The sequence below is a fragment of the Lineus longissimus genome, chromosome 1, assembly GCF_910592395.1.
Source record: "Lineus longissimus chromosome 1, tnLinLong1.2, whole genome shotgun sequence".
In the NCBI taxonomy this organism is placed as follows: Eukaryota; Metazoa; Nemertea; class Pilidiophora; order Heteronemertea; family Lineidae; genus Lineus; species Lineus longissimus.
Genome location: NC_088308.1, coordinates 25855312 through 25882325, shown reverse-complemented (window position 1 = coordinate 25882325; position 27014 = coordinate 25855312). Strand labels below are relative to the sequence as shown.

At 41.6% G+C, this 27014-nt stretch overlaps 5 protein-coding genes across 11 annotated transcripts; 3 read left to right on the top strand and 2 right to left on the bottom strand.

Moving 5' to 3' along the window:
• The first annotated feature begins 382 nt into the window (after positions 1-382).
• Positions 383-3501, top strand: LOC135502443 (uncharacterized). 2 transcript variants are annotated; one of them, XM_064795313.1, is made up of 2 exons: positions 383-465; positions 1406-3501. In XM_064795313.1, the coding sequence occupies exon 2, from the start codon at positions 1601-1603 to the stop codon at positions 2501-2503; it is 903 nt and encodes a 300-aa protein (XP_064651383.1). In that variant the 5' UTR covers positions 383-465; positions 1406-1600; the 3' UTR covers positions 2504-3501. The 2 variants fall into 2 exon arrangements, with proteins under 2 accessions (XP_064651383.1, XP_064651476.1); XM_064795406.1 differs by lacking the exon at positions 383-465 and adding an exon at positions 1170-1186.
• A 561-nt stretch (positions 3502-4062) lies between these two features.
• On the bottom strand, positions 4063-6262 carry LOC135494304 (small ribosomal subunit protein uS2-like). Its single transcript, XM_064782219.1, has 5 exons — positions 6178-6262; positions 5574-5740; positions 4966-5330; positions 4712-4840; positions 4063-4468 (listed from the first exon to the last, which is right to left on the bottom strand). Exons 2-5 carry the CDS (start codon positions 5704-5706, stop codon positions 4136-4138), a joined length of 960 nt encoding a protein of 319 aa, XP_064638289.1. The 5' UTR covers positions 5707-5740; positions 6178-6262; the 3' UTR covers positions 4063-4135.
• A 9-nt stretch (positions 6263-6271) lies between these two features.
• Positions 6272-9490, top strand: LOC135494311 (protein N-terminal asparagine amidohydrolase-like). Of its 4 annotated transcripts, none has more exons than XM_064782231.1 (10): positions 6272-6299; positions 6653-6794; positions 7009-7111; positions 7397-7568; positions 7833-7906; positions 8246-8299; positions 8463-8516; positions 8764-8864; positions 9050-9163; positions 9323-9490. In XM_064782231.1, the coding sequence occupies exons 2-10, from the start codon at positions 6714-6716 to the stop codon at positions 9488-9490; spliced, it is 921 nt and encodes a 306-aa protein (XP_064638301.1). In that variant the 5' UTR covers positions 6272-6299; positions 6653-6713. The 4 variants fall into 4 exon arrangements, with proteins under 4 accessions (XP_064638301.1, XP_064638309.1, XP_064638316.1 ...); XM_064782239.1 differs by having other exon boundaries at positions 6293-6337; XM_064782246.1 differs by lacking the exon at positions 6272-6299 and adding an exon at positions 6344-6361.
• Positions 9491-9804: 314 nt separating this feature from the next.
• Positions 9805-14355, bottom strand: LOC135494287 (ethanolamine-phosphate phospho-lyase-like). Of its 2 annotated transcripts, XM_064782202.1 has the most exons (11): positions 14164-14355; positions 13524-13648; positions 12948-13107; positions 12445-12519; positions 12072-12159; positions 11553-11761; positions 11254-11354; positions 10966-11087; positions 10596-10750; positions 10283-10372; positions 9805-10133 (listed from the first exon to the last, which is right to left on the bottom strand). In XM_064782202.1, exons 1-11 carry the CDS (start codon positions 14214-14216, stop codon positions 9977-9979), a joined length of 1335 nt encoding a protein of 444 aa, XP_064638272.1. In that variant the 5' UTR covers positions 14217-14355; the 3' UTR covers positions 9805-9976. The 2 variants fall into 2 exon arrangements, with proteins under 2 accessions (XP_064638272.1, XP_064638280.1); XM_064782210.1 differs by lacking the exons at positions 12948-13107; positions 13524-13648.
• Positions 14356-15274: 919 nt separating this feature from the next.
• Positions 15275-26645, top strand: LOC135494274 (monocyte to macrophage differentiation factor 2-like). Of its 2 annotated transcripts, none has more exons than XM_064782189.1 (8): positions 15275-15622; positions 19789-19870; positions 20225-20382; positions 20658-20732; positions 20997-21098; positions 21313-21382; positions 21674-21854; positions 24484-26645. In XM_064782189.1, exons 1-8 carry the CDS (start codon positions 15471-15473, stop codon positions 24531-24533), a joined length of 870 nt encoding a protein of 289 aa, XP_064638259.1. In that variant the 5' UTR covers positions 15275-15470; the 3' UTR covers positions 24534-26645. The 2 variants fall into 2 exon arrangements, with proteins under 2 accessions (XP_064638259.1, XP_064638264.1); XM_064782194.1 differs by lacking the exon at positions 15275-15622 and adding an exon at positions 19187-19309.
• The last annotated feature ends 369 nt before the right edge of the window (positions 26646-27014 follow it).

Genomic DNA, 27014 nt, shown 5'->3' with positions numbered 1-27014 from the left:
CTTGGAAAAAGTATAGTGGCCGCGATTGTAAACGCTGATACTAAAAGACAGTGATCCAGACACGCCCCACGACAAAAATTCCTTGATCCTGCTGATTCATCTTCGGTCATGTTACACCATAAATCCTTCATCTGATCTTCGACCAGGAACCGTCCAGCCTATACTCGCCGATAAAGCTTCTCTCGTAACGTCTCCTGACCAGTTTTGCATTAAGTCAACCTAAGATGGCGGCCATTCGCTAATCCTTATCCACTAAAGCCAATGTTCATTGTGATCTCTCCGTTGCCAATGGCGCCACCACAACAAAGATAGTACTCCGTGTTGACTCATGGGGGACATTTAATTCATGATTTCCATAATAATAGAATACCAACAGCATATCAGTCACGCTTTGATTAGGAGGCCATCATGGCGGACATCGAGAATTAATCAATATAGCACTACCATCGGATATCAGTGATACAGGTAAGTTATATCAGTGAGGAAGAATGTTCCCTTTTAACTGGTCTTGTTGTGTATCAAAGACACATTGTTATGGGATAAACATGACGGACCTCTAACGATATCAGATACCCGTCGAAATGCGTCCACTGCAGGTGGAACTTCATGTGAGTATACTTTTTCCCTCGCGTAGAAAGCAAGATCGATACAATGCTTAGGCCTATACCATATATACATTTATGCCAAAACTATACAGATAATCCGTCCACAACATGCATGTAGTTATTATAAGCATAGCATGCTTAGGCCTATGTCGCATCTAAAGAGCCGCGCAAACGCGTGATGGATATACGCACAACGCCCGGCCCGGTAAATCGGCATGCCATTTTATATCCAGACCAAGACCAATTTTATACCTTGTGGAAGGTCCACGTAATTGATATTTATTTACCTCTCTTTGGTGATATCAAATTCCATTAAGTATAACGCATAACGCGCCGCAATATGAATTGTGGCTATTTGATCGATGACATTTGCAGACGAAACCGCCACAAATAACTCATTATCCTATTGCAATTTATATTACTATTGGACACCGCCGTGGTCAGTCCATTCATATGTATAGGCTGCAACCGACGGGTGGCGTATCCCCACGACAGCAGATCCTAAATGCGCGGTTGATGTGATCTCCTATCAAGAGCTTCCCGACCTGAAACCAGCTGCACTCCTACAGAGGGTTAAAAGGGTAATGTCCTTGATGTGCATGCTCGGCCTAATCATTAAAAAAACATCTCTGATGAGCAGTGCGGATCTGGTTGGTAAGTCAGTGAACGGCTGCCGCACCGCTCGTGGTTGTCTCCAGCAAACCGCGGGTCAGCTCTATCCTTATCGTAGGTTGGGTTGACAGATTTGTTTATATTGTGAACATTTTCAAAACTTATACTGACCTATCTTCTCTTTCCAGTGCAGCCGATGTACACTCCTGAGGCAGTCCGTGGTCATCCTAAACATAGCCAGTCTTCATCAGTCTTGGAAGGAACAGATCAACTTCATCCCGAGTTTAAGCTGATGCAGCATGGGGTGAAGATTGGGATTGTATAAAGATTGAGACGACAGCGCAATATGAAACCATTCACGGAAAAGTAAACAACTGAGAAAAATGTCGCCTCCCAGTGCACCTTCGGGGATTCCTGGGACGAAAATGGAGCTAGTCACGAGGCCAGTTGTTGGTGCGGGTTCGAGACCCCCTCAGTCAGAAACATTAGAGTCACCATACAACTCTGGGGGTCGTTGTGCCCATTTCTATCAGGAATCATGTCTTCTCCTTCTGGCCTTGTTTTTATTATTCATCGGTTTGTCCTTGACAGTCGTGGCCGCCTACTTTAATGTCTGGGACCTCTATATTCTAGGACCACCGATGTTGATCATAGGATTCGTCATGTTTCTTGTCGGGACAGTATATGTGGTCAAAAAGATTAAATTACGAGCTAGAGTTGCAGCAGCAAATCGTCAAGAGGAAGAGGCAAAACAGTTCACCAGTTTTCATCCACTGCCTCGAGCGCCGAAACAACCAAATATGCCCAGTATGCCAAACGGACACGTAGCGGAGCGGAAACCGACGGAGTCTGATTTGTATGGGAATAACAACACTGAGAAACTGCCTATCGATATGGACATCCAGAAAGTGATAGTGGAAGACCTAGCTCATTATGTAGCCCCCGTGGGCAGTAAGCCAGAGGACAGTGTACCAAGGGTGTGCTTTCCGAAAAGTCCGACCGATGGAACAATCGATACGAGAGACTCCATTTACACGACGCCGTTAGCCCGGCTGCATGAATCGCCGGAAAAGACATTAACGGACCCTACCTCAGATATTGTGCCAAGTTTAGAAAGTAGAGACTCTACAAAAGTTAGTTTTGCTTCCGAACCTGTTGTGATAGCTGCACCATCCCCTGAGGAACATGGACTGGTTGTCCCAGACGCAGTTAGCTACACACCCATCTCATTAACTAAGGTAGAAATAGAGGACTATGCGAAATATGGAGGTTCTGCAATAACCTAGTAGCCATCCTACAGATTCTTTGTATTTACCACTCATAATTTTAGATATCTTTATTTTTTTAAGAGGTTATTGCCTCCTTTTTTGTACATGTGTGTTTATCGAATCAGATCGTTTTACACAGTACGAACTGATACAAATGGACAAATTGTGATTTTGACAATAGTACGGGTGAAGAGGATCCTTCTATGAAGATTTGTCCGTTCTGGGGGCATAATCAGTAAGTATGCGCGCTGGTCGCGTAAGCAATATATCACTTCACACACGAGTTGAAGACCTCAATTAAGGAACTACACTACACTATGACGACGAGGATAATACGTGCGTCTTAAATTAAGTTAATCTGTTTTATTTTGTACATTACACTTATCACTGTCCATTCTTGTGAAGACTATTAGAATTGTTGTGATTGATCATCATGTCCTATCTACGTATCTGTGCCATGTAACGCGCTTGGCACATGGAGTTGGCTTCAAGCGAAAGACTGTGAGTGCGTGGCTGTCCGCATCTAGCATAAGGGACAACCGGACACGGATATTACTCTTTGATGTGTCAACATGATCATGTGATTTCGTCATCTGTCCTGACGATCACATCCAAGGCACCTTGGTTGTGAATGTTTACAAAGTCATTTGCTTTTTTGTTGGTTGACTATCGGACAAGTGCGACCAAAATAAAGGTACAGTAATTAGTAGTAAGTTCGACGTCACATCCAGTAAACCCTAACTGGAAAGATTAGAAGCTATAAGTCCAAGCCTGGGGTCACAACACGCGACACAGCGATATAATAGATCTATATAACGAAAGGTGTGTTCACTTCAAGTCCAATGTGTAAATGTTTACTTGCTCCATTAGACAAATAGTTCGAACCGAAGCCCCATGTAACAGTGTGTTAGGTTTGCGATAGCAGTACTATATTCAGACTTCACACAAAAAAAACGTGTCTGACCAAACAACTGTCATCATGGATCTCTTCCTCAATAAAGGTATAGTTAAGTTTATAGGTGACGGTTTCTTTTAACTAATTTACTGTAAACTCAACTCGAGTCCGTCCCTTGTTCAGCCCAACAAATGTGGTCCAATAAAACATGTACGAGTACCCACAAGTTGGTCCTTTGAAGACAAAGTCACAACCAGTCATAGTCACTCAAATGAACCGAGTTCCGACTTTACCAACGAAGCCACCTTAGTCCTGCCAGTACTGTGATCAGAGGGATGGCCATGAACGGGCCCAAATGCACAGCGCAAGACGGCTCCTGGCCGATTTAACAGTACATGCACAAGCCAAGAGACGTCTAGTGGGCAAACCGGCATCGGCCAGTCGCGCCCAATAAAGGGCCATTTGTTTTGGTATCAAGGAACGGTTTTCGAGTCCGACAAACTTGCAGGAAACAGCAGACGACAAGCAGAAGTTCGTCGTTTACAGCAAGTCAGGAAGGCTGGGTTTAGATTTGCCATGAAGCACCATTTTGTTTGCAGCAGTCCTCGAGTTGCTATCAAGGACAGGCAGCAGCAAGGGCTGGAGAAGTACATGCTGATGAATGACTATAACAAGATAAGAATTGGCCTGTTTTTCTTTCTTTTATTTGTTCATAACTGAACAACTTGGGCTTCAGTTACATTCTGATAAAGTGTCTATCCCCAGGTCTCACCGGCACCACCACCCCATGATTCAGTTTGAGCAGGAGGAGCCACAGGGACACTTGGAACCGCAGCGGCACCAGCGGCTGGGACAGCAGACGTGCCCCAGTCGGTTTCAGTTGCTCCCCAATCTTCAGTGGCAGATGGTGCTCCAAATGCTGATCCTCCAATAGCAACTGGGGCAACAGCTTGAGCATCGCTAGCCCAGTCACCAACTTCAGTTGGACCTGCTGTTGGGATTGGATCAGGGGCCCAGTTCTCCTGGCCGTAGTCAGCTTCCTTCACAGCCGTCTTCTCCACCTGAGCAGCTTGCTCTTCCTTTTCAGCCTGAAGAGGAAAACAAAGCTCATACAGCTCCATGTTTACATGAAAGAAAATTTAACACAGTTCATACAATCAGAGCCAGCTAGTCCAACTCTGGTTACTACAGTGTGAAAGAAACACACCAAAACTCTGAGGAACATCGGACCACCATTCCAGATGATCATAAAACCGGTTGGGAAACTATTGACAGGCACCAACATAACGAAGTTTACACAGACTGTAATATAGGTATTCTGTGAAGCATACCTCTTCAGGATCCCTGTAAAAGTATAAATCGACCATGACGTCCCATGGAACTTCTCTGCTGATGGAACCACGTAGGCGAAGAACCTCACGGGCAAGCATCCACCACATGAGACCAATGGAGTGGGGACCCTGAAAAATAGACAGGTTATATAAATCATCACTACTCATGTTCATGTGTCGCACAGGTTGTACACTAGCAGTTCAATTTTGTCTACATCAATACAACTTCTATGTCGTCACATGCGAGTGCCTACCTTGTTGTTGCATGGGATGGCGATGTCCACATACTTCAATGGCGAGTCAGTGTTGCACAGAGCAATTACAGGGATGTTGACGTAAGATGCCTCCTGTACGGGCTGGTGGTCAGTACGGGGATCGGTCACAACCAGGAGACGAGGCTCACGGAAAGCAGCCTGGATCTGATTGGTGAATGTACCAGGGGTGAATCGACCAGCAATTGGAGTGGCTCCAGTGGCAGAGGCAAACTTGAGGACAGCTCGCTGACCGTACGGCCTGGCTGAGATGACACAGACATCAGCAGGGTTCTCAATGGCTGCAATGGCACGGGCAGCTAAGAGGAGCTTCTCCCAAGTCTTGCGCAAGTTGATGATGTTAACACCTGCAATGGGAGAAAAAAGGGAAGTGCCTTGCATGAATGGCAGGTCACACCATGAAACTCTTCAAGTCACTTAGTGAGGGAGGTCTTTTACATCAGAGTTTGTCTGGCACTTCGCAAACATTTCAAGAACAATCTTCGTTTTCCTAATACCCCCCAATTCTTGATAGGGAGACCAACTGTCTTAGTACGGACTTCTTGGTTACCTATTCATCAGGTTCAAGAACAAAGGCCGTTTTCCCTTACCATCACTCTTGCACTTGTAAACGTAGGCGTCCATCTGAAAATCAGATGTGTTTGCACCCAGATGGGTTGAACAGGCTAAGAATTTGGTTACATCCTCTTCTTTGAGGGCGAGTACGTCTAAACCTCCAGACATCTTTGTGTTGATCTAGTGAGTAACGGTGATCAACCTGAAAACGACAGGAACACATAATGATGATCTTGGTTTTTAGGGTGAAGTCAATGTAAAGGAGGTGGCTATTGCCGCCATCACCAGCCTCAAGACAGGTCAAGTACAACAAACCAGCTGCCCTTGCGATGGTGGCTTTCAACGCGCAACACATCGACATAATCACACACTTCAACCAGATTATAGGCCAAGTCATCATCATCAGCATCATGATCTAAGCTTCCATCAGTTCTCATTCTTCACGCTAGGGGCGCAAAACGAAAGCATGGGACAAATTTTCTTTGATAAATGTCAGTTTTACACTATAAGGAAATCAATTCATCGTACTTTAAGTGATTCTAATGGTTCTTTTATACATATTTTTTTCTCTGAATAAAAATCATTAGATTATTTCTAAAGATAATTCGGAAAATCTGTATTTTGAATCGCAAAACTCACGATCAGGTAATGCCAACAGAGAGTGCAACGTAGAGAGGGCGCTGCAGGAGTTCGGGGTTTCCTAAATCAGTTGAACGGAGTTCCTTGCCTCTGCGCATACCCGGAAATAGTCGCCTGCTAGTGTAAAGAAATACACTGTTTATCAAATATTTTGTGATCAGTAGTTATTCATTTGGCAGCTCCTGTAACATGCCCAGATGATGCATATGAGACCTTACAGATATTTTAACCCGCACCCGCACCCCCCTCCCATGCACGCATAGGCCTACCCTAGACTCCCTAGGCAGCCCATTGCCTATTGCGTTATCCTAATAACATGAATAATGATGAACGACGAGGCCGGTCCACTGCCATGACATCGTAAGGCAGGTGAGGTTTGGCAATCTGTAGGCCTACTAATGTCGATGGCGAAGGTCTGTGCTAATTCATTTATATGTGACAATCGTTAATCGTCTTTCATACTTTAAAATTGTAGGAAAAATCGGAGCAGGCCTCACTCCAGTGGTGAACAAACCATACCACTCTTCCCACCCATCATGCCACTGCTGCACAGTGACGTGAAACTTGCCATTGCAGGATCCCTGGACCAGTTTTTCAAGGACCATGAACACTACAAGGTAAATGAAGGGGCAACTGAATTACTGCGCTATCACCTGTCTTCATTCGTCCAGTCACATCCGGCCACTTTTATTTTAAGCGCTAGATCTTAGATTGTCCCTCCTGCTAAATCTGTCTAGGGGACAAGATACGAGCAACTAAGTCAAAGTGGAAGAGAATTGTGAAAAAGAGTCAAGCTACATTGTTCCCTCATATCAATGTGTACTCTTGCAGGATTCTTCCCAAACATTGAAAGACCAGACCATCCGAAGTGTAGGACCAGAAGGTCTCCTCTATGTCAACCAGAGAGAAATTGCTGGAACAACACCAGAAGATGGTAATGTGATTGTTGGGGTCATTATCTATCATGATGTCTTTAGTTGCTTCAAGCTTAAATGTTAAAAGTAGCCCACAAGCACCTGTGCCAGAAGTGGCCAGGTTGTAGTTAGTCATCAGAAGGAAACATATGTCATATATGTAAGGAACAATTAAAGCGAGGTAGCTCTTCTTATGTTTTGAAGGCAAACTTTTTCAAGGCTTGGAATTGTTTCTTCATTCTTGGCCCTCATCCTTGAAGATGACTACTGTAGCGTCTCTTAATTTCAACTGTCAATTTCTTCAGGTGTAATAAAATATCTTGGAACGGAGGATGCGACAACTTGCCATATTCTTGTCTTGAGACACTCGGGATCTGGTGCTGTAGTTTTGAGCCACTTTGATGGGACCAATACAGAAGAGGGTGTCAAAGTTGTCATGACGTTAATCAAGGAGTTATCTCAAGGCATAGAGGGAAGGTAGGCCAATATTATGATGCCCTCTTGATGTCAATGGTTGGAAACAATAATATGAAAACTTTTATAGCAAATTGTATTTTTTGTTTTAACTTTGTCCTCAGAACAGAGGTAGCAATATGTGTTTTATCTGGATTCAAGCAATAGCTTGCTAAATATGTAAGATCATATTAGGATGAGTAAGTTGTCTTCATGATTGTGACTTTGTCCTCCGAGAAGATAATGGCATATTTTCAAAGTCTTCTGATTGATTGATGACTTTTTCAGAATGGAGCTTCATCTGGCTGGTGGTTTCTGTGATGATAGACATATGTCTGTAAAACTCTCCTTAGATATACTTAGTAAGTGCTGTATTGAATAAGCCAAAGACCTGCTTCTAGTCTAGTCTAAGATATTGGATGAATTCTTGTTAATGGCATACTTTAGAATGAATTATAACTAGTTCATCTCGTCAGACTAATATGAATTAGGTTTGGAAATCAATGTAGGCCTTATGAGCTTTAAAGTTGTTTGGGCGATGACGTACAAGCGCTATATAAGAACTTACATCTCATTTTTTGTTCCTCAATTCAGTTTCAGTATCTCTTCATCATTTGACGTCTTCTGTGAGCGGCATTGCGCTTAGCATATTTCTGACCATTGTTCTTTCTTGCACCTATAAGTCTTGTATTTGTTTTCAGATGCTTTTAGCACCTTCGAAGAAAATGTCCATCTCCTCACTGCGTGTATAACAGGTATGGTTATTTCCTCTCCCAGTTTTCTTTCATATATGGCTTCATTTTGAAAAAGTGATATCAGAAATGTACAATTTATCCGAAAGAAAGTCAGTCGGGACTAAATGGATGATTGAGCTGACTCTTAGCTGTTCTTGGCTATACTTAACTTCTTCTTTTCCAGATTTGAACAATGTCAAGAAGAATGGGGTCGACTTTCCTGTGATATATGGATTAGGTGAGTCATTTCTTCAACAATCTGAACACAAGTCATGGCCCTCTCGCCAAAGGCCAAAATGTGATCTGGAAAAAGGTAGCAGATAACTGTTTGAGAGTCATGAGCTGAACATAGGGTTTAGACGTGGGTGTTTCTACTCTTCACTTTACTTTGATTGGATTGTCTTTTGGATGAGACATTAAACTTAAATTCCTTGAGTCCAAAAAAACTGACAGGAGTTTTTTAGTTTCTTTCTTCATGATTTCAGCTGTTGATGTGAAAACAGGAGATATATTTCAGGCAAATTTTCCCGAAAAAGGACCTGACATGGACATACGGAGTGCAAGAAATTTCACTGGCGGACATGAGGTGAGCATTAGTTATTATCATGAAATAAGATTCATGACCGAGAGAATTGAGAAGGACCATGTTATGACCATAATACACCTATTGCCAAACGGTTAGGCAATACTTGTACAGGTAATCTATAAGTATTCGAAGTATAACTGAGAAAAATGAATAATACAAGACGTCCGTTTCCGTTTCCGTTTCAGCTTGTAAATATATATGACCATAAAACCAACCTGATGACAATCGGACCTTTTTCATATGAACCGTTAAGTTACCTTGACTTCTGGATGAAACAGCCTGATGACTTCCTGCTTCAGGTAAGATGTCGTCATGAATTAATGAAGAGTAGTCTTTATCTTTATGTCATGTTATTCCCTCGCCAATCAGTGAAAGTCATAGCATTGAGAACTGTTCAAAATTTTGATTACCGGTAAGTTATTTATCTTACTTCTCACTCCTAATTCTCTTCTTTCCAGAATCTCTCCACCTCCCCAGAGCAAGAACCACCTGGCTTCATTCAACATATAAAAGAAACATTAGCAGTGATGAAAAAACATCCTCGTCCGAAGCAAACTGTTTTTCCAGGAAATAAGGGACACGAGTACAAGAAAGAACAAAATGGCAGCTGGACTCTTCTCAAGTGAAAGAAGATATTACCTGTAGTTTAGTTTATTAGAGTTAAAGCTAGTGTTTTCTTGGCTCGAGGCAAGCGAGTCTCTCTTGAGTGTAATCTCTAGAGGTTTTGATACTTAAGGACACATTTCATTAATTGTGCTTAGAGTTGGGAGATATCTCATGCAGCTTGCTTCACAAACTTTTGTATAGGCAGTTGTCATGACGAAGCCCTTGGGGCCATTCCCCCTTACTTTGACAATTTTTTTTTAGAACACGGGAAAATAAAACATCATGACAATGGATGATACATTAGCCCTTAATAGAAGGTTCAAAATGTCGGTACTTATTTTGTTAAGTTTTTATTTTTAATCGCTTCGATTATGGCAGTGTCTGTGATCTCAATCTGAATAAAATATCAGATTCAACACAAATTTCTGTCTTCTTTTATCCCTCCTCTACTCTGAGTGAGACTCCAGCCTGTCAACAAGATTTTTTCAACAAGAGTTGATGCATCTCTAGTTGGTCCATGAAGATGTAATCTCGGAGAAGATCATGTCAAATTTGTTGATAATGTAGTCGATGTCTTCTTGTGTGATACACATGGGTGGTTTGAATTTCAGCACGTTCTCATGTTCTCCATCTCGGCTGAATATTATCTTCTCTTCATACAACCTGGTCAACATGAAAATAAAGGAGACGAATAAGTGACAGGACCTCCCTTAACGGACGCCTCTCTTTTAAGGACAGCACTTGTCAGTTTCGAGAGTGTCCTTGATAGAGAGGTTCTGTAGTATTCACTGTATTCCCTTTAGAATACCAACCTGTTGACTATTTGCTTGGCTTCCTCAGTGGCAGGTTCTCGTGTTGTCTGGTCCTTTACTAGGTCTACCCCAACCATGAGCCCCATACCTCTGCAATCAGATAACGTAAACATTAGATTCGGTTAGGCATCGTTCAGGGACAAGCATATGAGAGAAGACGAAATTAGTTTTTCAAATGATCTACTCTATCATTGATCCAAATAGGTTTATCTGCTTGATTCAATATAGTCCAAAGGTTCTATTATCACAAGCAAAGTTCCAAAATTACTTTTCTTTCCCTAATGTATAGGGGTAACTGGCTTTGTTCTCGTACCTTATGTCACCAATGATGGGTTGTTTCTTCTGTAGATCTTGTAGTCTACCCTTGAAATAAGCTCCAAGTGTTGTTGCATGTTCCATGAGCTTTTCTTTCTCAATGGCATCCATGACTGCAAGGCCGATAGCGCAGGACACTGGGTTGCCCCCAAACTGAAAAAGAAAGCAATTACAATGCATTAGGAATGGGGGTTCCACACACCATCATTGGGAATGGAGTTTTTCAAACCATGATTGGTAATGGAGTTCTTCACACACTACGATTGAAAATGAGATTCTTCATTCAAATGGTGTGTTTTTTTCCTGAATCTGAGTTATATGCAAAAGGAAGGGGTTGTCCCAAATGGAGATTCCACTGGCACTCTTACCGTGGTGAAGTATGCCCGTCCTTCAGACAGAGCACCTCCAATCTCCTGTGTGGTCACCAGTCCTGCCACTGGATGGCCATTACCCATTGGTTTACCCATTGTCACAATATCAGGCGTAACACCTGCAAGAATATAGATGGTATGTCACACAAAATGTTGTCTTCACCTGAATATCATCAATAATAAAAGACCTGGAATTCTTAAGTCCCTCAACAAAGGTGGGACTATTTCTCCAGAGAGGCTGAACTTTATTTCACACCAGTAATCAAATTACAGCTTTATTCTCACCTTCCCCATCAATCTGGAACGCCCACCAATGCTCCCCAATTCGACCAAAACCACTCTGTACCTCATCCGCTATGAAAAGAGCACCATATTTCTTGGTGATACTGCAATAGAATGATATGAAATAATGGCAAGGATAAGAGCTTATTCTGCTAAGGAGATAAAAATAGTGTTTTCGAACCGGTCCGCATAAGTGTTAGGTCGGCCATCGGTGCCAGCATCATGTAGCCTATATTCGCAGATCTCAAGAATACTATCTAGACGGTGGACCCTAAAATGGGCGTGTCGAGCTGGGCACTTACTTGTAAGCTTTGGTAAGGAACCCCTTTGGAGGGACCAACTGTCCGCCGACACACTGGATGGACTCGATGAGGAATCCAGCAATGTCTCTTCCCTGTTCGTGCGCACGTTTGAAAGTTTCTTCCACTTCTCCAGCATACTTCTCAGCCAATTCCTCTTCAGTGTAGTCACAATTGCGATACTTTCCCCGATAGACATCTGGACTAGGAATCTGGAAGTGACAAAACCTCCGTACGCTGTGGATTCAATCGCTCAAGGGTTGACCTACTCCTTGTCATGAGCCTTCTCCTCATCAGGCATATGGCTGCCTCATGAGCGTAAGTGGAGCTGGCTGTCTCACTAGGGAGGTTTATAACAGCAACTTCTCAATGAACCTTATACGTATTCGGATATAAGCCTAAAGCTAAAAAGTAAGAAAGAGGACGAATTTGCAATTGAGTACATTTCTATCTGTTTACGTATAAGGATCCGTCCCCATGATCTTAACCTCCCAATTCTTACCACAGTCGACCAATTCTTACCATATGAACATGAGGAATGTCCTCCTTGTTGTCTCTGCGATCTTTTGGTCTCAATTCGTTAAGTACGAAGGTTTGTCCATGGTAGGCACTGCCAAGAAAAAAATTCATGAAGAATAGCCGCTCCTTCAGTATACAAGAGAGCATCTATATGCGGTTCCTTAGTTTGTGCTTATCACTAATATTCCGTAATAGGAGCATAACTTCTAGGGAGAAAGAATTGGGAGGAGGGGGTCATTAGGTCTAATAATTAAGCTGTTATTGTTCGATTAGTCATGGAAATGAAATTATTCACACGATTCTGATGTGGTCATTACTAAAAGAGCTGATATATTCGTGATATCAGAGTAACATGATATAGTGAACCTTCCCTTACTTGTTTAATACTGCAAGGTCAAACCTCTTGGTCACCTTCCTTGCCAGTCGAATGGCCAGGTCGTTTGCTTCAGACCTGAAAGAAAGCAAATTATCAGCACAACTAGGCCCAGGGTAAAGTCCATTATGTTTACCCAGGGTGAACTCCTTATTAAGGTATAACTTCTTTTGATGTTTCCCCGTGAACTGATAGGCAAAGAACAGTACAAGAACTCAGACTGGTCTAACAGTCCTCATTAAGTGAAGTCGGTGGATCACTTCGACCTTCTCTTCAATAGCTCCACTAATAACTGCCATCATTTTGGCTTGCACCCATATAGAATAATGATAACACGCCTGCTGTAAACTTGACCAGGAGCCGTCGCATATCTGAATGTAATGCTTCCATCTTGCCACTGTCTGACAAGCTCGTCGATGTGGCTCGTAACTGATTTTGCAGTAATACCCCATGATGAACATTACCCCCAACTAGATCATGTCCACATGATGAAAACGCCATCCTACCCCGAATTTACTAGAAAGCAGGCAGTCAGTTTTTCTGGCATGGTGGCGACTAGTCTCTTTGCATACGTCGGTAGCTCGTCATAGAGAAACCTGTGATTGGTGTTCAGGACTGGCATCTGTTTTATTCCGGCTTGGACCACACCTGGGTGGCAATGACCAACTGCGGAGAATCATTCAAATATATTAAAGTTGGCAGGGGTTATGAGGGATAAACTACTGACCAGTTGCAGGAGTCTGATCTGACAATCCATTTTCTCACTATAGAGCCAGTTTGTCGTTTTCAATGTTCGTCGTGCTGCTGTAAGTACTCGGTAACCACTTAGAGTAACCAGCATAATCTAAGGGCTGGTTACTCTAACCAGCATAATCTAAGGGCTGGTTACTCTAAGGTAACCATCGTCATTTGGTAGCGACACCCCCAGTTGGCATGAATCATGGCGTGTCGCGTAATTTCATTTAAGTTACTACGGGGTCCTCGCCCTCTTCTAGAATGAACGGGCCCGAAAGGCGTATAGTGACTGGTGCGATTGATTGGTCAAGATGAGTTACTCCACCCAACCAAATCCCATTCCTTACCATGGCTAACATTGTTGATGCAGTCCAGATATCTTGTACCATTTTCATCAAACATGTACTGTCCAGATGCTCTGACTATCCTGAGGGGATCATGGCGGTACCACATGTGACAGTTGAGAGACTCCCTGGTGAAAAAAGTAAAGTTTGTGCCCAACCTAACCTTAGAGTAACGACCCACAATCAAAAAGCAACTCCCCGGCGGCGACGTCGCGACTTCTACTCTCATTAGTGTTGCCTCATCTGCCTGTAATCCCGTGAGTCAGGAATCCCCACCTTAGCTGGCAGGATGCGATCTCGGGGCCTTGGGTGCCACGAGATGTTCGACCCCAAACCAGGAGGGAGTATGCGATGTTAGATCGTGGTCCCACAAGACGGATCTCTGGTGCTCCGGTGCTAGATAGTGTCCCAGGCCTTGGAATATTACCCTAGGACTCAACCTGTGGATCAGTGTGCATTGACAAATACTGATACTCATCTTAGAGTAACCAGACTGGTTTGTCTGGTTACTCTAAGTACTCATCGACAGACTGCGTGTCGCTGTATACTATCACAAAATACTAACATTCGACTTGATTCCTGAACGCGAGATCAGGCCTACTAATTGATGGTGGAGATGCAGATTGTTGCCATGTTTACCTACCCGACATGTTTCTCCCTGAGCTGCCGACATTCTTCTTTAGAGAGCGATTCCATGTTTTAGACGATGTTGCCTGCCGTTCTGTTAGAAAAATAGCCAGTTAATATATTGCGATTATATTCATACAGGCCTTCCTATTTGCACGGACAAGCTGTTTCGATCGGCCTATTACCTATATACATGTAGGCATGTGGCAAACTGCAGCCTATAGCGTATATATACATAGGCCTTCAAGATCCATGATATCAAATGACCTAATGGCCGGGATTCTTTTCGCTCAATATCACCATTGTGCCATGATAACTGGACGACTTGAAGACATGAAGACATGAAGACCATAGGCCTATGAGCGCGAGTGATCCTTCAGCTTTTAAACCACCCCGAGATATCGTGACAATTGAAAAAGGCGATTTCGTTCTAAAATATTCTCATCTATGGTTTATGTACATTTACATGTATTTTGCTACAAGATCATATTGGATATCTACCTTTTTTCAGATTGAAAGTGATACTGAGCAATGTGGACCATTCGAAAATATCTTGAAAAAAGTGTTTTTTAAACTGTTATTTCGAAGTAATATAAATGAGGCTGGTGATGCAAAACGACGAAACAAACGGAATCGGTCTAATCGATGTGATGCCGTTTTCTTGGCGTTTGTTGTTTGTTTAACTCGGTCTTCATCCAGCTGATTAATTCTCGGGACAAAGGTCCAACACCTGCCCCTCTCCTTGCTGTGGTAACTCCAGGACACTAGCTCAGATTGCGTAAATCTAAAACTTGATAATCCATCCCACCCCTCCCCTTTGCGCGTTAACTACTCCAATACCGAGTCAGTCGTATGCTCCTCTCCCCTCACAATAAATGTCTGCTGGCTCAATCAGTGCTAGCACTATACTCCCCCATTCGACGTCAGATGTCACTGCGGAATGCTATATTGGCTGTAACTATAGGATATAGCTCTGCTAACATCAACAAGCTCCATCTCTGCTGCCGACAGTAATGCGCGCGCGCGGCAAAAATCGATGAACGTTGTGTGCTTGCTTGTCAGACGTCGGAGCTTTGGCAGCAGTGATTGGCTAGCAACGTCAGTAAAGCTTGTATACTCACCATGCTTGGGTTGTATGCTTAACAACACTGGAATATTCACAGAATTTTCCGTTAAGAGGCGGCTGGACCGCTTAAGAAAACGGATACATGTATATCATTTTTGTGATTTCATAATGTATATAGCACAACAAGAAACAAGGAAGAACGAAAAATTCAAGTTCAGTTCACGATGTAATGAAAGTGACCAATTTTTACTGTTACAATGGAATTGAAGAACGAGGGGATGGCTTCCAACAGCAGCGCCGATGGAGAGTCGGCGGCTTGTAGGAGCCGAAATGTTGCCAATGGCGTGAAGACCCCAGATAAGACTACATGTTCCATGCGGTTTATTCCGCAGCTGCCGCCCAAGTCAAGGTGAGTGCGCCCTCCGCGTCTGCTGTACTGTTAACAAAATGATGATGTTTCTTCCTTCCCGGGCAGTCTGTTCCATTGTTCCGTGCAGATTTCTTGGCGAGCTTGCATGGGTACTGACAAGTGACATGCATCAAGAAGCAGGTTTGAGGTTTTTCCTCGATTCAACCTCTCTGAAACTGTGCTAAAGGGCACCGTAGTCCGTATAACTCGTCAGGTCGCGTGTCTTATGTAGTAGTGTTCCCATCATATCTCAGTGTTTCCATATACACATGCAACTGACGGCTAGAGCTAGAGACACCCACTGAAAAAAGGCCGGCTCTTGTTTTCTAGCGTTCCCTAAACGATGGGGGAAACAGTCGGCACGAAACCGCTCAAAAAAATGATACGCTCCTTCGGCAGTGCCGATTGTTCAGCTGTCGTCTATAGACTGTCCTTGCTGTGCCGCCTCGGGCGTTGCGTAGACTTCATTGGAGAGTTTTTCAATCGTAATGCCACCAGCTTCGTATCAAAATCAATACAAATCTATTTGAAGAGAACGGTGATATATGAGAGCTATACGTTTGTATTGCAATCAATGTCCAATTCAATGGGGTTTTTTTCTCTTGCATCCACCAGCCATCTCTATCGGTGGCATTTCGAGATACATACAGCTGCAACACGCTGACATCAGACACATCCCGCTATTCTGTCATTCATTTTTAGCTCACCTCTTAGCAGAGGTGAGCTTATCCCATACCGTGGCGTCCGTCGTCCGTCGTCGTCGTCGTCGTCGTCGTCGTCGTCGTCGTCGTCGTCGTCGTCGTCGTCGTCGTCGTCGTCGTCGTCCGTCGTCCGTTAGCAGGGCACGTTTCGTAACTGTTAGAGCTATTGAGTTGAAACTTGGTACACATGTACCCTTATGTAATGACACCTTGGAGACCAAGTTTCGGTCCGATTCGTTTCATAGTTTGGCCACCAGGGGGCCAAACGTTAAAAGTGAAAATATGCAATATCTCCCTTAATAGTAGTCGGGAAATTTTTAAAAAAATATGGTAGGTACTTCTAGCAAAGGTGCATCATATATCCTCCGGGTTTTTGATTTGACCTCCTTTTCAAGGTCACAGAGGTCAAATGGTGTAAATTGGCCGTTAGGATGTAACGATGGCACGTTTCTAAACTGCAATGACTATTGATACCAAATTTGGTACACATTTACCCCTTAGTCAGGTGATCTCAGGGACCGAAGTTTGGTCCAATATGATATACCACTTGACCACCAGGGGGCAAAATCCAAAAACCTTAAAAATGTGATTATTCCTTAACTTCTTGCCCGATTGCCACCAATTTGATATCATTGGTACATCTAACCACCATACAGTATATGTCACACAGGTTTTTAATTTGACCTTCTTGTCAAGGTCACAGAGGTCAAATGGCGTAAATTTGCCGTCAGGCCGTAACAATGGCACGTTTCTTAACTGCAATGACTATTGATCACAAATTAAGTACACATGTACCCCTTGGTCAGGTGATCTTAGGTACCGAAGTTTGGTGCGATCTGATTTGCCGTTTGGCCTCCAGGGAGGGGGCCAAATCCTAAATTCTTCAAAATGCCATTATTCCTAGTAATGACTTGCCCGTTTGGCACCAATTTTATATCATAGGTACATCTAATTCTAACAACCATTCAATGTGTCACCCGGGTCTTCTTTGATTTGACCTACTTTTCAAGGTCACAGAGGTCGAATGTACTGTAAATTTGCCATTTTGGGGAAATTGTAATTGCTTGGACCTACATCAAACCTAACACTACATGACACAATACCATGCTCTTTATCCATCTTTCCTCCACATGAGGTGAGCACAATGGCCCTGGCCATTTTTACGACTTCATTTCATTTCTTATCTCGTCTTCCGATGTTGTCTTTCTTCGAACGTTGATATCCCAATACCGCAAAAAAATAATCGAGTGAGCTTTCGGGGGATCTTGGAACCAAGAGGTATACTCGTGATATTTGCTCCGCACGTAAGCAACGTCTAAGCAATTAAGTGAAGTAAAGCATATCGCGAGAGGAATTCTGATTTTATCCATGAATCTGTTAGAAACGGTTGATCACCAGGTAAACCCTTGATAAACCTAAGGTACTATCTGATATCATGATCATGGAGGTTGTGAAGAAGCCACACGCTCGCAGGTACAGGCAATAGTATATTTATATACCCTGTGACTTACTGTGAAACGGCTCTGAGGCGTCTTTACCATACATTTGCCAGTGTAGAACCTTACTTCTTCATGAGTGGTATTCATTTTAGCGTTGCCAACATTCGGTCTGAGCTGCGGATGCGCATGAGTCGGATAGTATACAGTTCGGGATGCCTATAACGCTCGGAGAGCCGAACAGCTTGTCCTATGTCGCATTGCCATGGAAACCATTATAAGTGTCAACCTTTTCTGCGAAAGAAACGATTTTCCATTGTTTTGTACATGTCAATGGTGTGGATGGATTGTCGCTTTTGTGCAATACTAAGTTAGGTTACATGTACGTTACATCCCGAGGAAATCGGGGGGGGGGGGTAAATGTCCGGGGCCAGCTTGTTGTAAGAGGGAATCCGTTCCCGGGACTATTGTTCCTTTCACCTCACTTGCATCATATTGGCCAATAAATACAGCGGCGACCACCCCAGTAACGCGACCACCCCGCTATGACGACCAAGAATCGGAGAAGCGAAATGTAGCCTCGTCTTTTACGCATAGGCAAAGACAAAATGACTCGGCACAATGACCGAGCTCGTGCAGTAACTTGTGCGAGGGGTGAGCATACGGCCGACTCTGCATGGTATATTCGAGGATGGTGATAATCATTATGGTGAAGGATCGGTGTAATGTAATAAAGTTAATGTAAAATTACGTAGGATGGTTTAAGGGGTAATTACCTGATCGCTATCCTGCTATAAATATTTTAGGTGAAATATGCTTCAGAAATCTCTATGTCAGGTTGATATGATATAACAGGCAGAGGTAGATTTTAAAACGGTAAGAAATATAGAGCCATGAAACATTATCTATACGGGGAAATAGATTACAAGGTGCTCATAATATTGGGTCCCCGATCATACTGAGATCCATAGAGTCAGTCATCCTCCTCCCCTCCCACACGTTAGGCTACTGATAAGCAGACATATAGTGCCGAGTGTTGAGTGTTGGCCTGAGCTTCAGGATGCCTGAGATCACTAGGCTTTTTTACTCCTGCGTCATATTGACAGGCGGAGTATACTGCTCCTTCTGGAGGTCAGTGTCCTAAAGTTTCCAACGTCGTCGTCAGCTACCGCCCTCGATGAGATTTTCTTTGTGCTTCCCTACCAGTTGCTATCGAGTGTATCAGACTGAATTTGGTCTCGCAGGCTGCCCTCCTCTCTGCACCTGTGTTCTCACCATTGGTGAATAATTCCTCCCGCAGAACTACCGTAGAATTCAGTGTAGCTGTCTCATTAGCCCATTGAAATAGGCTGAAGACCACTTTATGGAGGCCGGGTCGGAAAAAGTGTAACGACAACCACAACCGTGTGTCAAAGTAAATTAAAAAAAGAAACAGTCAACAAAAGCCAGTCAAAAGTCAATAACTTTTGACCGATTTACGGCCACATGCCCAGTTATTCGCCCGAATTTCCAAGGCAGAGTCATAAAACTATAGTTCAAGATTTAATACAGTGGGTTTTCAAGTTTTTATAACTTCTATTTAAGCTGTATGTTGTGAACAAAAAAGTTGTTTTGGTAGTCTACTCCATCGATCCAATACAGGGAGTCCCAAAAAAGTACTCACATTTTACCCATATTTTGTCATTGTTGATTGTGAGCCAATCTGTTTGGGCCAACACATCAGAAGCACCTCTGGATGTGACAAAAAAGACACTGATATCGTTATTCTAGCATTAGCGTTTTATTTCTACTGCCCCTAGGGCCTGGCGTTTGACTATTATCCCGACTTGTCATTATGTATGAGATTGGTAGACATATGTAATCAAAGTATCTGCTGAAATCCCCTCAACTGATTTATTGCTTTGATATACTCTCAAAATAAATGTCTAAAGTCTGATCAGTCTAATGGTCATTGTGCATGTATACATGTAGGTCAAGTATGTTGTGATATATTCTAATTGTCAATAAATGTGCTCATTCATTTTTTCAGACTGATGAATGGCCGGGCGAAAACTGGGCAGGCCTACGAGCCCACAGATGTTGAACACATCGCCAATGTTGTTACGCATGGGGTATGTGCTTTAAACTATTATTCCGACCTTTTCTAGAGAAGAAACCTTATTGAGCACATGCAGTTTGTTCTAAAACCACAATCAAAACTGTAGAAGGTTCCCAAAACTATAACAATACAAAGCTAGCTTATTCTTTCTTCAATTGATGTAAAATCAAAGAGATTTTATAATTGAGGCTTGCACCTGATGTTATGACTCAGACTGTCATTATTTTTTACCTTGACTCAGTGGTCTAAATTTTAAATCAAAGGCATTTAATAGTAGAAAGGTTGGGTGGAACTTTATCATTATGTGAAGTGGCAAGAATTAGAAATTAATTGTAGACAAAGAAAAATTCTCGAAATTTTCTTTCAGTTGTGGATAGTTCCAAGCCTTGCTGGCTTAGTCTACATGCAGCTTCTCTCAGACAACACCCGAGAGGTGCTGATAGCAGGAATCTATGGGTTAGCGGTTTTGACACTTTTTACTGTCTCAACGGTGTTCCATACAATCTCATACATTGGAAGATTCAGGTGAGTTATCAGTATGTAATAAATTCCATGGGACTTGATTGATGAGGGTTCCTCCATTGTCAGTCTGAATATTTTCTCTGCAAATTAGAGAATAAGAACGCTTATATCCATGCTGGGTTTCTGCCAGCGGGGGGACGGGGATACAAAACCACTCCTCGGTTTAGAGTTCCAATTGAAAGGAGTAAATTTGACCGCTTTCATCTGCATGAAAAAAGCCCACTGTTTACAATATATCGCTTGATCTAAGATTAGAATGTGTTCTTGTTTCCTTACAGACAACTGAAAAACTTTTTCCATATCGGCGATAGGGCTGTGATATATTTATTTATTGCTGCATCATATACTCCATGGTAAGCTGTTCCCAAGTGGATAACCCTTAACTTTCATCCGGGCAAGTGATTTTGGTTGCAGTAACCTGTGATTATAATCGCCACTCTGTGCGATAAAAGGATATCTCGTATGCATGTAAACCGGTAATCGCTGGATAATTACAAAAATGAGTTTTGCAGACATCAATAAAAGTTTAGAATCCCAGAAATTTATAGTGAAAATGATTAGTTTGTGTTATTTTGTTATGGGTAGATTACATGAAATCCTTGACTTCTTTGTTTCAGGCTGACCCTCCGTGACCTTGAACATTGGGGTTACCACTGCCTTTGGATTGTCTGGGTCATGGCAGTGATAGGCATTTGGTATCAGTACACATACCATGAACAGTAAGTTCTCATCTTTAAAATGGGTTGTCAGCATTAAGAGATGATCAACCTGCCCTAATATGATGAGGGTCTGTTGATTTCCAAACAAAATATTCTGGAATGTTGAAGTTTGAAATTGCCTCTATGTGACCAGAATCAGAAATTGATAGGCCGAGTAAATGATGCAAGCTCTCTACTTCTTTATACCTTACCTAACACTGTATTTTTTCTGCAGATATAAATGGTTAGAGACGCTATTTTATTTCATAATAGGAGTGTGTCCTGCAATCTCTTGGTTTGCTATGGTGAGTTGGAAAGAGACAGAAAAATGATATGACAGAGCTTGTCCAGGAAGGCTGCAAGTGGTGTAGATGACTTACTTCTTGGCTGGTTTTGTGAATGCAGTCTTATGCTAAACACCAGCTGAACAACACAGTAGATTTTATGATACCTTAGTAGATGACTAACTATCGGTTGATATAAAGGAAAGGAAAGGCAAATTTTCATCATTTTGGTCGTGCAGTTCATCTCATTTCTGATTCGCTGATGATCATTGCACAAAACCAAGTTCTCAAGATCAGCGTCTTCTATTTCAGAAAGAGACATCAGGCACCTTTGAACTTGTTACCGGAGGGATAGTCTACATCAGTGGTGTTGTGTTCTTCAAGTGTGATGGTCTAGTCCCCTTCGCTCATGCCATATGGCATTGCTTTGTGTTTGTTGGAGCCATATTTCATTACATTGCTGTGTGCCGATACCTCTTGGGGCCCGAAAGTGGTAAGCAATTAGCCCTTCAGGGGGCGCATTGATGATGAGAGATTATTAAGTATGTTTGTTAGAGCTATTCAAAAAAATTTATCACAATATGGCCATTGGATGATTTGGACCAATCCCAGATTGAAGCAAAGAGATTTCATGTATTTTCTACGCAATTTGGTGGAAAAGTTATGAGGGGCAGTGTTAAATGGTCTATACTTTACAGGCAATTTTATTGATATGAAGCTTTTTTTGTCAAAATGGGTAGAATCAAGAATTGGTAACAAACTAGTCTTTATTAATTCTTGGTAGAATATTATCCTAAGAAGACTAGTGTGCCATATTGGCACTGCCCTTAATCAATTTGTGACTTGTCTATTTCTGATCATTTCCCCATCCTAAGAAGAATTTTACAAAATGTATACTTATACAATCAGCAAGTGCGGTAATTGATGTGGTGCCATCTTTCATCGGGTGGCTGAATCGGCCATCAGGTAATATTTTCATGAAGTGCGAATATAATGAATCAAAAATATGTACATGTACGTCAGAATGTATCTATCTGAAAAAATGCAATCGGTGTGAAGATAACTCAAGGCGTATACTTACGGTAATATCATAGTCAGAAATAATATTTTGAACCTCCTTTAAATCAAACTATTATGGTGCCTTGCCTAACAAATGAGAAGTATTTGAGAAGTTAATTTAAACATACTATTTTTCTATCAAAAGAGGTATGAATCTGCAAGTGGTTTATACATAAAAGTACTTAGATCTTCTTTTGTGTATCAAAACTGAACAAGATTACTATCCTTGTGAAAGTGTGAACAAGATAACTGCACTTCTTTCATACTTAACTGGGTTTATTTCTACAAATCCTGATGTTGCTAAATCAATTGCGGGTGGGCCAATGTGATATTTGTTGAGAGGGATGATGTGGAGAAAAGTAGCATTCATTTCAAGGGTTTGTACCAATACAGGGATCAAAGCCCAAATTATATACTGCAAGCTTAAATACCATGACAAATAGTGTGCAATTAGAACGAATTCTGTGTTTTGAATTTTCTAGGCACTAGTGTTAGATAAGTAGTTAGTGGGTTTTCTGTCTGAAATTTTTGTTTCACACCAGCACCGGGCTATACTGCCAAGTTTACTCTTGATTACAATCAGGTTCTTCCCTTGTGGAGATGCCTGTCAGTGTACCATTTAGATTAGAACATTCCTATTTTAGATTATATCATACCTGTTATATACATTTACACTCATAAATTTCAGTTTACCAGATTCATCAGTGTCCCTATGATGTTAAAAAAAGGTCATAGGCAGGAGCTAAGGGGACCAATTGGTCGTTTTCAGATGTACAATTAGTGAATTTGGTCTGGTTTTACATTGTGATTAAGATTTTTCTTTGTGGAAGCTTGAACAGAGCCGATGACTAAGAGATGGTTCTAGAAGATACACCTATCAGCGACTTCAAGTATCTTAATCTAGCTCCTGCCTATAGTCTCCCTTTAATCTAGTCTTGTTTAATTGATCCCAGGATCTCTGCAGTTTGACTTGGTACCAAAAAAAGCACCTGACCTGATAATTTGTCCACAACTCTCATCATGGTCAGATCAGATAAATCAGAAATGCAAGTTCCAGGTATAAATGAAGAGATTCTGGAGGTATCTTTGCATAATGAGTGATACATGAGGTCCCTGTAGATAATATTGATCAGTCAACAGTCTTGCATGTATTTTCTAAATTTTCATCCCAAAGCATCCGCCAAAATGTATATAATGCAGTGGTTATGGTAAATCTTGGCTTTACAAGATGCCTTCTTCCATTGCTTGCTCCTATGCTTGGCTTGTTTCAGTGCCAGGCGCACTATTTCTTCATTTAGTGTTGAGTACTTTAGGACTCATATCTTCATGTTCTCTGTATGTGATGATTGCCCCAGGGTATTTTTAACAGTTAACTCAGTACTTATCTATGTTCTATTCAGTCAAAAAGATAATCATCAATTTACTAGTTGTCGACACTGTTAACTGAAGAACATGTATTAACTATGTGTTTTACTCATTGAGTAAATCCAAGAGTTGGTTGTAACTTCATGACAAATCTGACAGCTTATGCTATCAAATTCTAACCAGATCACAGATATATTGCTCATTTGCCATTTGATTGTTTACAAATAGAAAACATTGACAATCATAACATGAATGGACAGAGGAAATGAGGTGGATAAACAAGCTAATATGCTACTCTCCACTCCTATCCCTCTCCAGCCCTAAACTCAACAACCTCTTACTTCCTAAGGTCACTACAGCAGGGTAAGTGGGAAATTGCACAGCTTTCGCAGGCATTGGTTAATAATTTCAATGCCATTAATTGTCTCAGCTATTGCAAGTGACCACAAAGCATCTCAAAGCGCAAAACCACTGTTGTTTTTATAAACTGCTGTTGTGGAATCAGACCTTAACTGTAACCTTCTTTCTTAAACTCTGCTTGAAAATATTGCTCTCTTCTATTCATTCTAAATTCTGCCTTTCATGCTCAGCTTCAGAGCTTCCGAAATAGCCTACGCTTGCCCATGAATATATCTGTTGCAGGCTGGTGAGGGTGAATCTCTCTTTCATGTGACTATCAATCTCCTCAATATTTCCAGATCAAGCACTAGTGATGGTGAGGGCTGTCAAGATGCCTTTGAAGGTCTGAACAACTCTTGGAAGTTACATCAGAAGAATAATGGAGTTTATTATGTTATCTGACTGATCCCTATGACTATTCTCCAGCATTGCAATTACACATTCCCTTGAAGTGTGTTTTCATCGATTTTCAATGAGAGCTTTTCTGATCATTCAGTAGTTGTTTCTGAATACAGCTGTATTCAGTTGTCTTTCCTGATTTAAGTTATGTTTGATCTCATTTGTAACTCATGGCTTATGTAAACCTATGCCAGCGAGTGCTAACAATAGGAAGAAGAAGATATTTGAAGCCAACGTGTGCAATATGTCATGACAATAATATTCTCTATATCCTCAGACTATCAATGAATATCCTTAGACTATCAATGAACTCTTTAATTTAAGAATGAGTCCAGTACTTATGATAACTTACCGTCAAAATCATCTTGAGACAATCAATTGAAGATGTTGAATACTAGAACTATAGATTGCATTGTCGATGACATGCTTTGCCCAGTTCTGAGTTTAAGATTGACAAATAGATGTATTATCTATGTGCAGGCTGGTTGACATATCTATTTAGTCTAGTATTGATCTTCAAATTCCTTGGTTACAATATTGGAAGGTAGACTTTCGCTTTGTAGACATTTTGCTATTTATGTGCATATTACCGGTTAAAATGCTGGGTGGTCGATAATAGTCGCTAGAATGTGCTCTAAGTCAAATATGTGTGATGAAGTGGTGACAGCAATCAGAGTGCAGGAATCGGGGTAAACTTCATCACTTAAAAGCCAAAGAAATGTGCCATTGCCCTAGCTTATTTATTTCTATGTACAATGTTGTATATGGAGTTTTACAATATCACTGTGTTTGTTTGTTTTACATTGTGTGTGTGCTTGTTTACTTTGTTGAAGTATAGCTTAGATTTCCAACTTACTCAACTTTCCTTGTTGGTCTCAGAGATGGATTTCTGTATGTAAAGTACAATGACGATGTACATGTATAGCATGTATTGGTACTCAGAATTACACCCAAAACGTCAGGGGGATAAATTTTCCAATATTCAATCAGAGATGAAAAAGCAGTTTAGCTAAAAACTTATAACAAGACAGGCATGAGAATGGAACCGTCCAAATTGTTTAGGGAGAGAAACTTCCTTAGTATGTTCACAGATGAGATTAGCTTGTTTCCAAGGGAACAATCACATTTACACATTGCATCACGTGTCACAACAGGACACTTTTCCAGTCTAGATAACTAGTCACACAAGGTATGATCATCACCCTAAGTCGGTCAATTTTTGGCTTGAACATTAGAATGCTCGTGTAAACCCATGACATATTTTTGGTAGTGATGCACAAGTAGATATTGAGATTAGGTTTTTGATCACTTCATATCATATAGCTTTTTGTTCTTCCAGACAAGGGAGCTCCAAGTAGCACATGTAGTGTAATGCGTTGATACTTGGTACATATGACCCCCTATTGGGTAGTACCCAGCCACTCCCTTTCTTTGATTTGCACTCCATTTCCTTACCATGTTTGTAAGATGTCTATTCATGCGTCAGTGCTCTACATACAGAAATTTATCCATCTTACTGTGTTCTAATATATTACCTCAGAGCTAGGTTTATAGTTTTTTCCTAGTTTACTTAATCTAATTTATTACTCTTGTGTACCGGTTATTTCCTTGAAACATCTGTCTCATTGTTCATCTGAAGCTATTTTGCTGTTCACCATGTGTAATTTGTGAGGAGCTGGGAAGGTGAACACAAAAATTTTTTGATATTTTTCAGGTATTTTCTTATCAATCTAATCTTGGCAATAAATACGTAATCTGATGTACCGGTATTTTTAACATATCACTAAAAATGGGTATTTGTGACACTGATTTAACGATCACAAACATAATTTCCTTGAAAAAGGAAATAATGTGCATTTACTTAATATCAAAACCCATTACTTCAGCCCCTTTTAATAGTAAATACCTCCTTCATGTGACTTACTCTTCTTTCCAAAACATGCGCGATGTCAGATGCCAGTGTATGAACAGTTACGTGTTGTTGGAATTTGTACCAGACAACTAGTTAGGATGTGTTGTGATAGTTGAGATATATCAATAAAGTTAATGTTGGTATTTTAAAGATTTCGTTCCCTTTTTCTGTTGTCATCATTTGAAGTGTTTTGGTCCAGGTGACTGCATGGTGAGAGAAGGGTGAGCAAGACCCTGTCGGCACTCGGATGGCCATCTTCCCTGGCAAATTGTTCGAATGGCAATTCATTGTGTCTCCGGCTTCTGTGAATAGGTACTTAGCCTCATAAGAGTTTAAGTTCTTATTGGCCCTTGAGGACTAAACTCTTCTCAAGTATATTCTTGGTCAACTTTTAGAAGGCCATTATGACTGGAGCCCTTGTTTCAATTACAGCCAATGCTAGTGTGCTGAATTTGTTTACAATTTGGCTCTTCAAGTAGATAAAGGCTTTTTTCAATCTTAGGACTGTCTCCGTGAAGA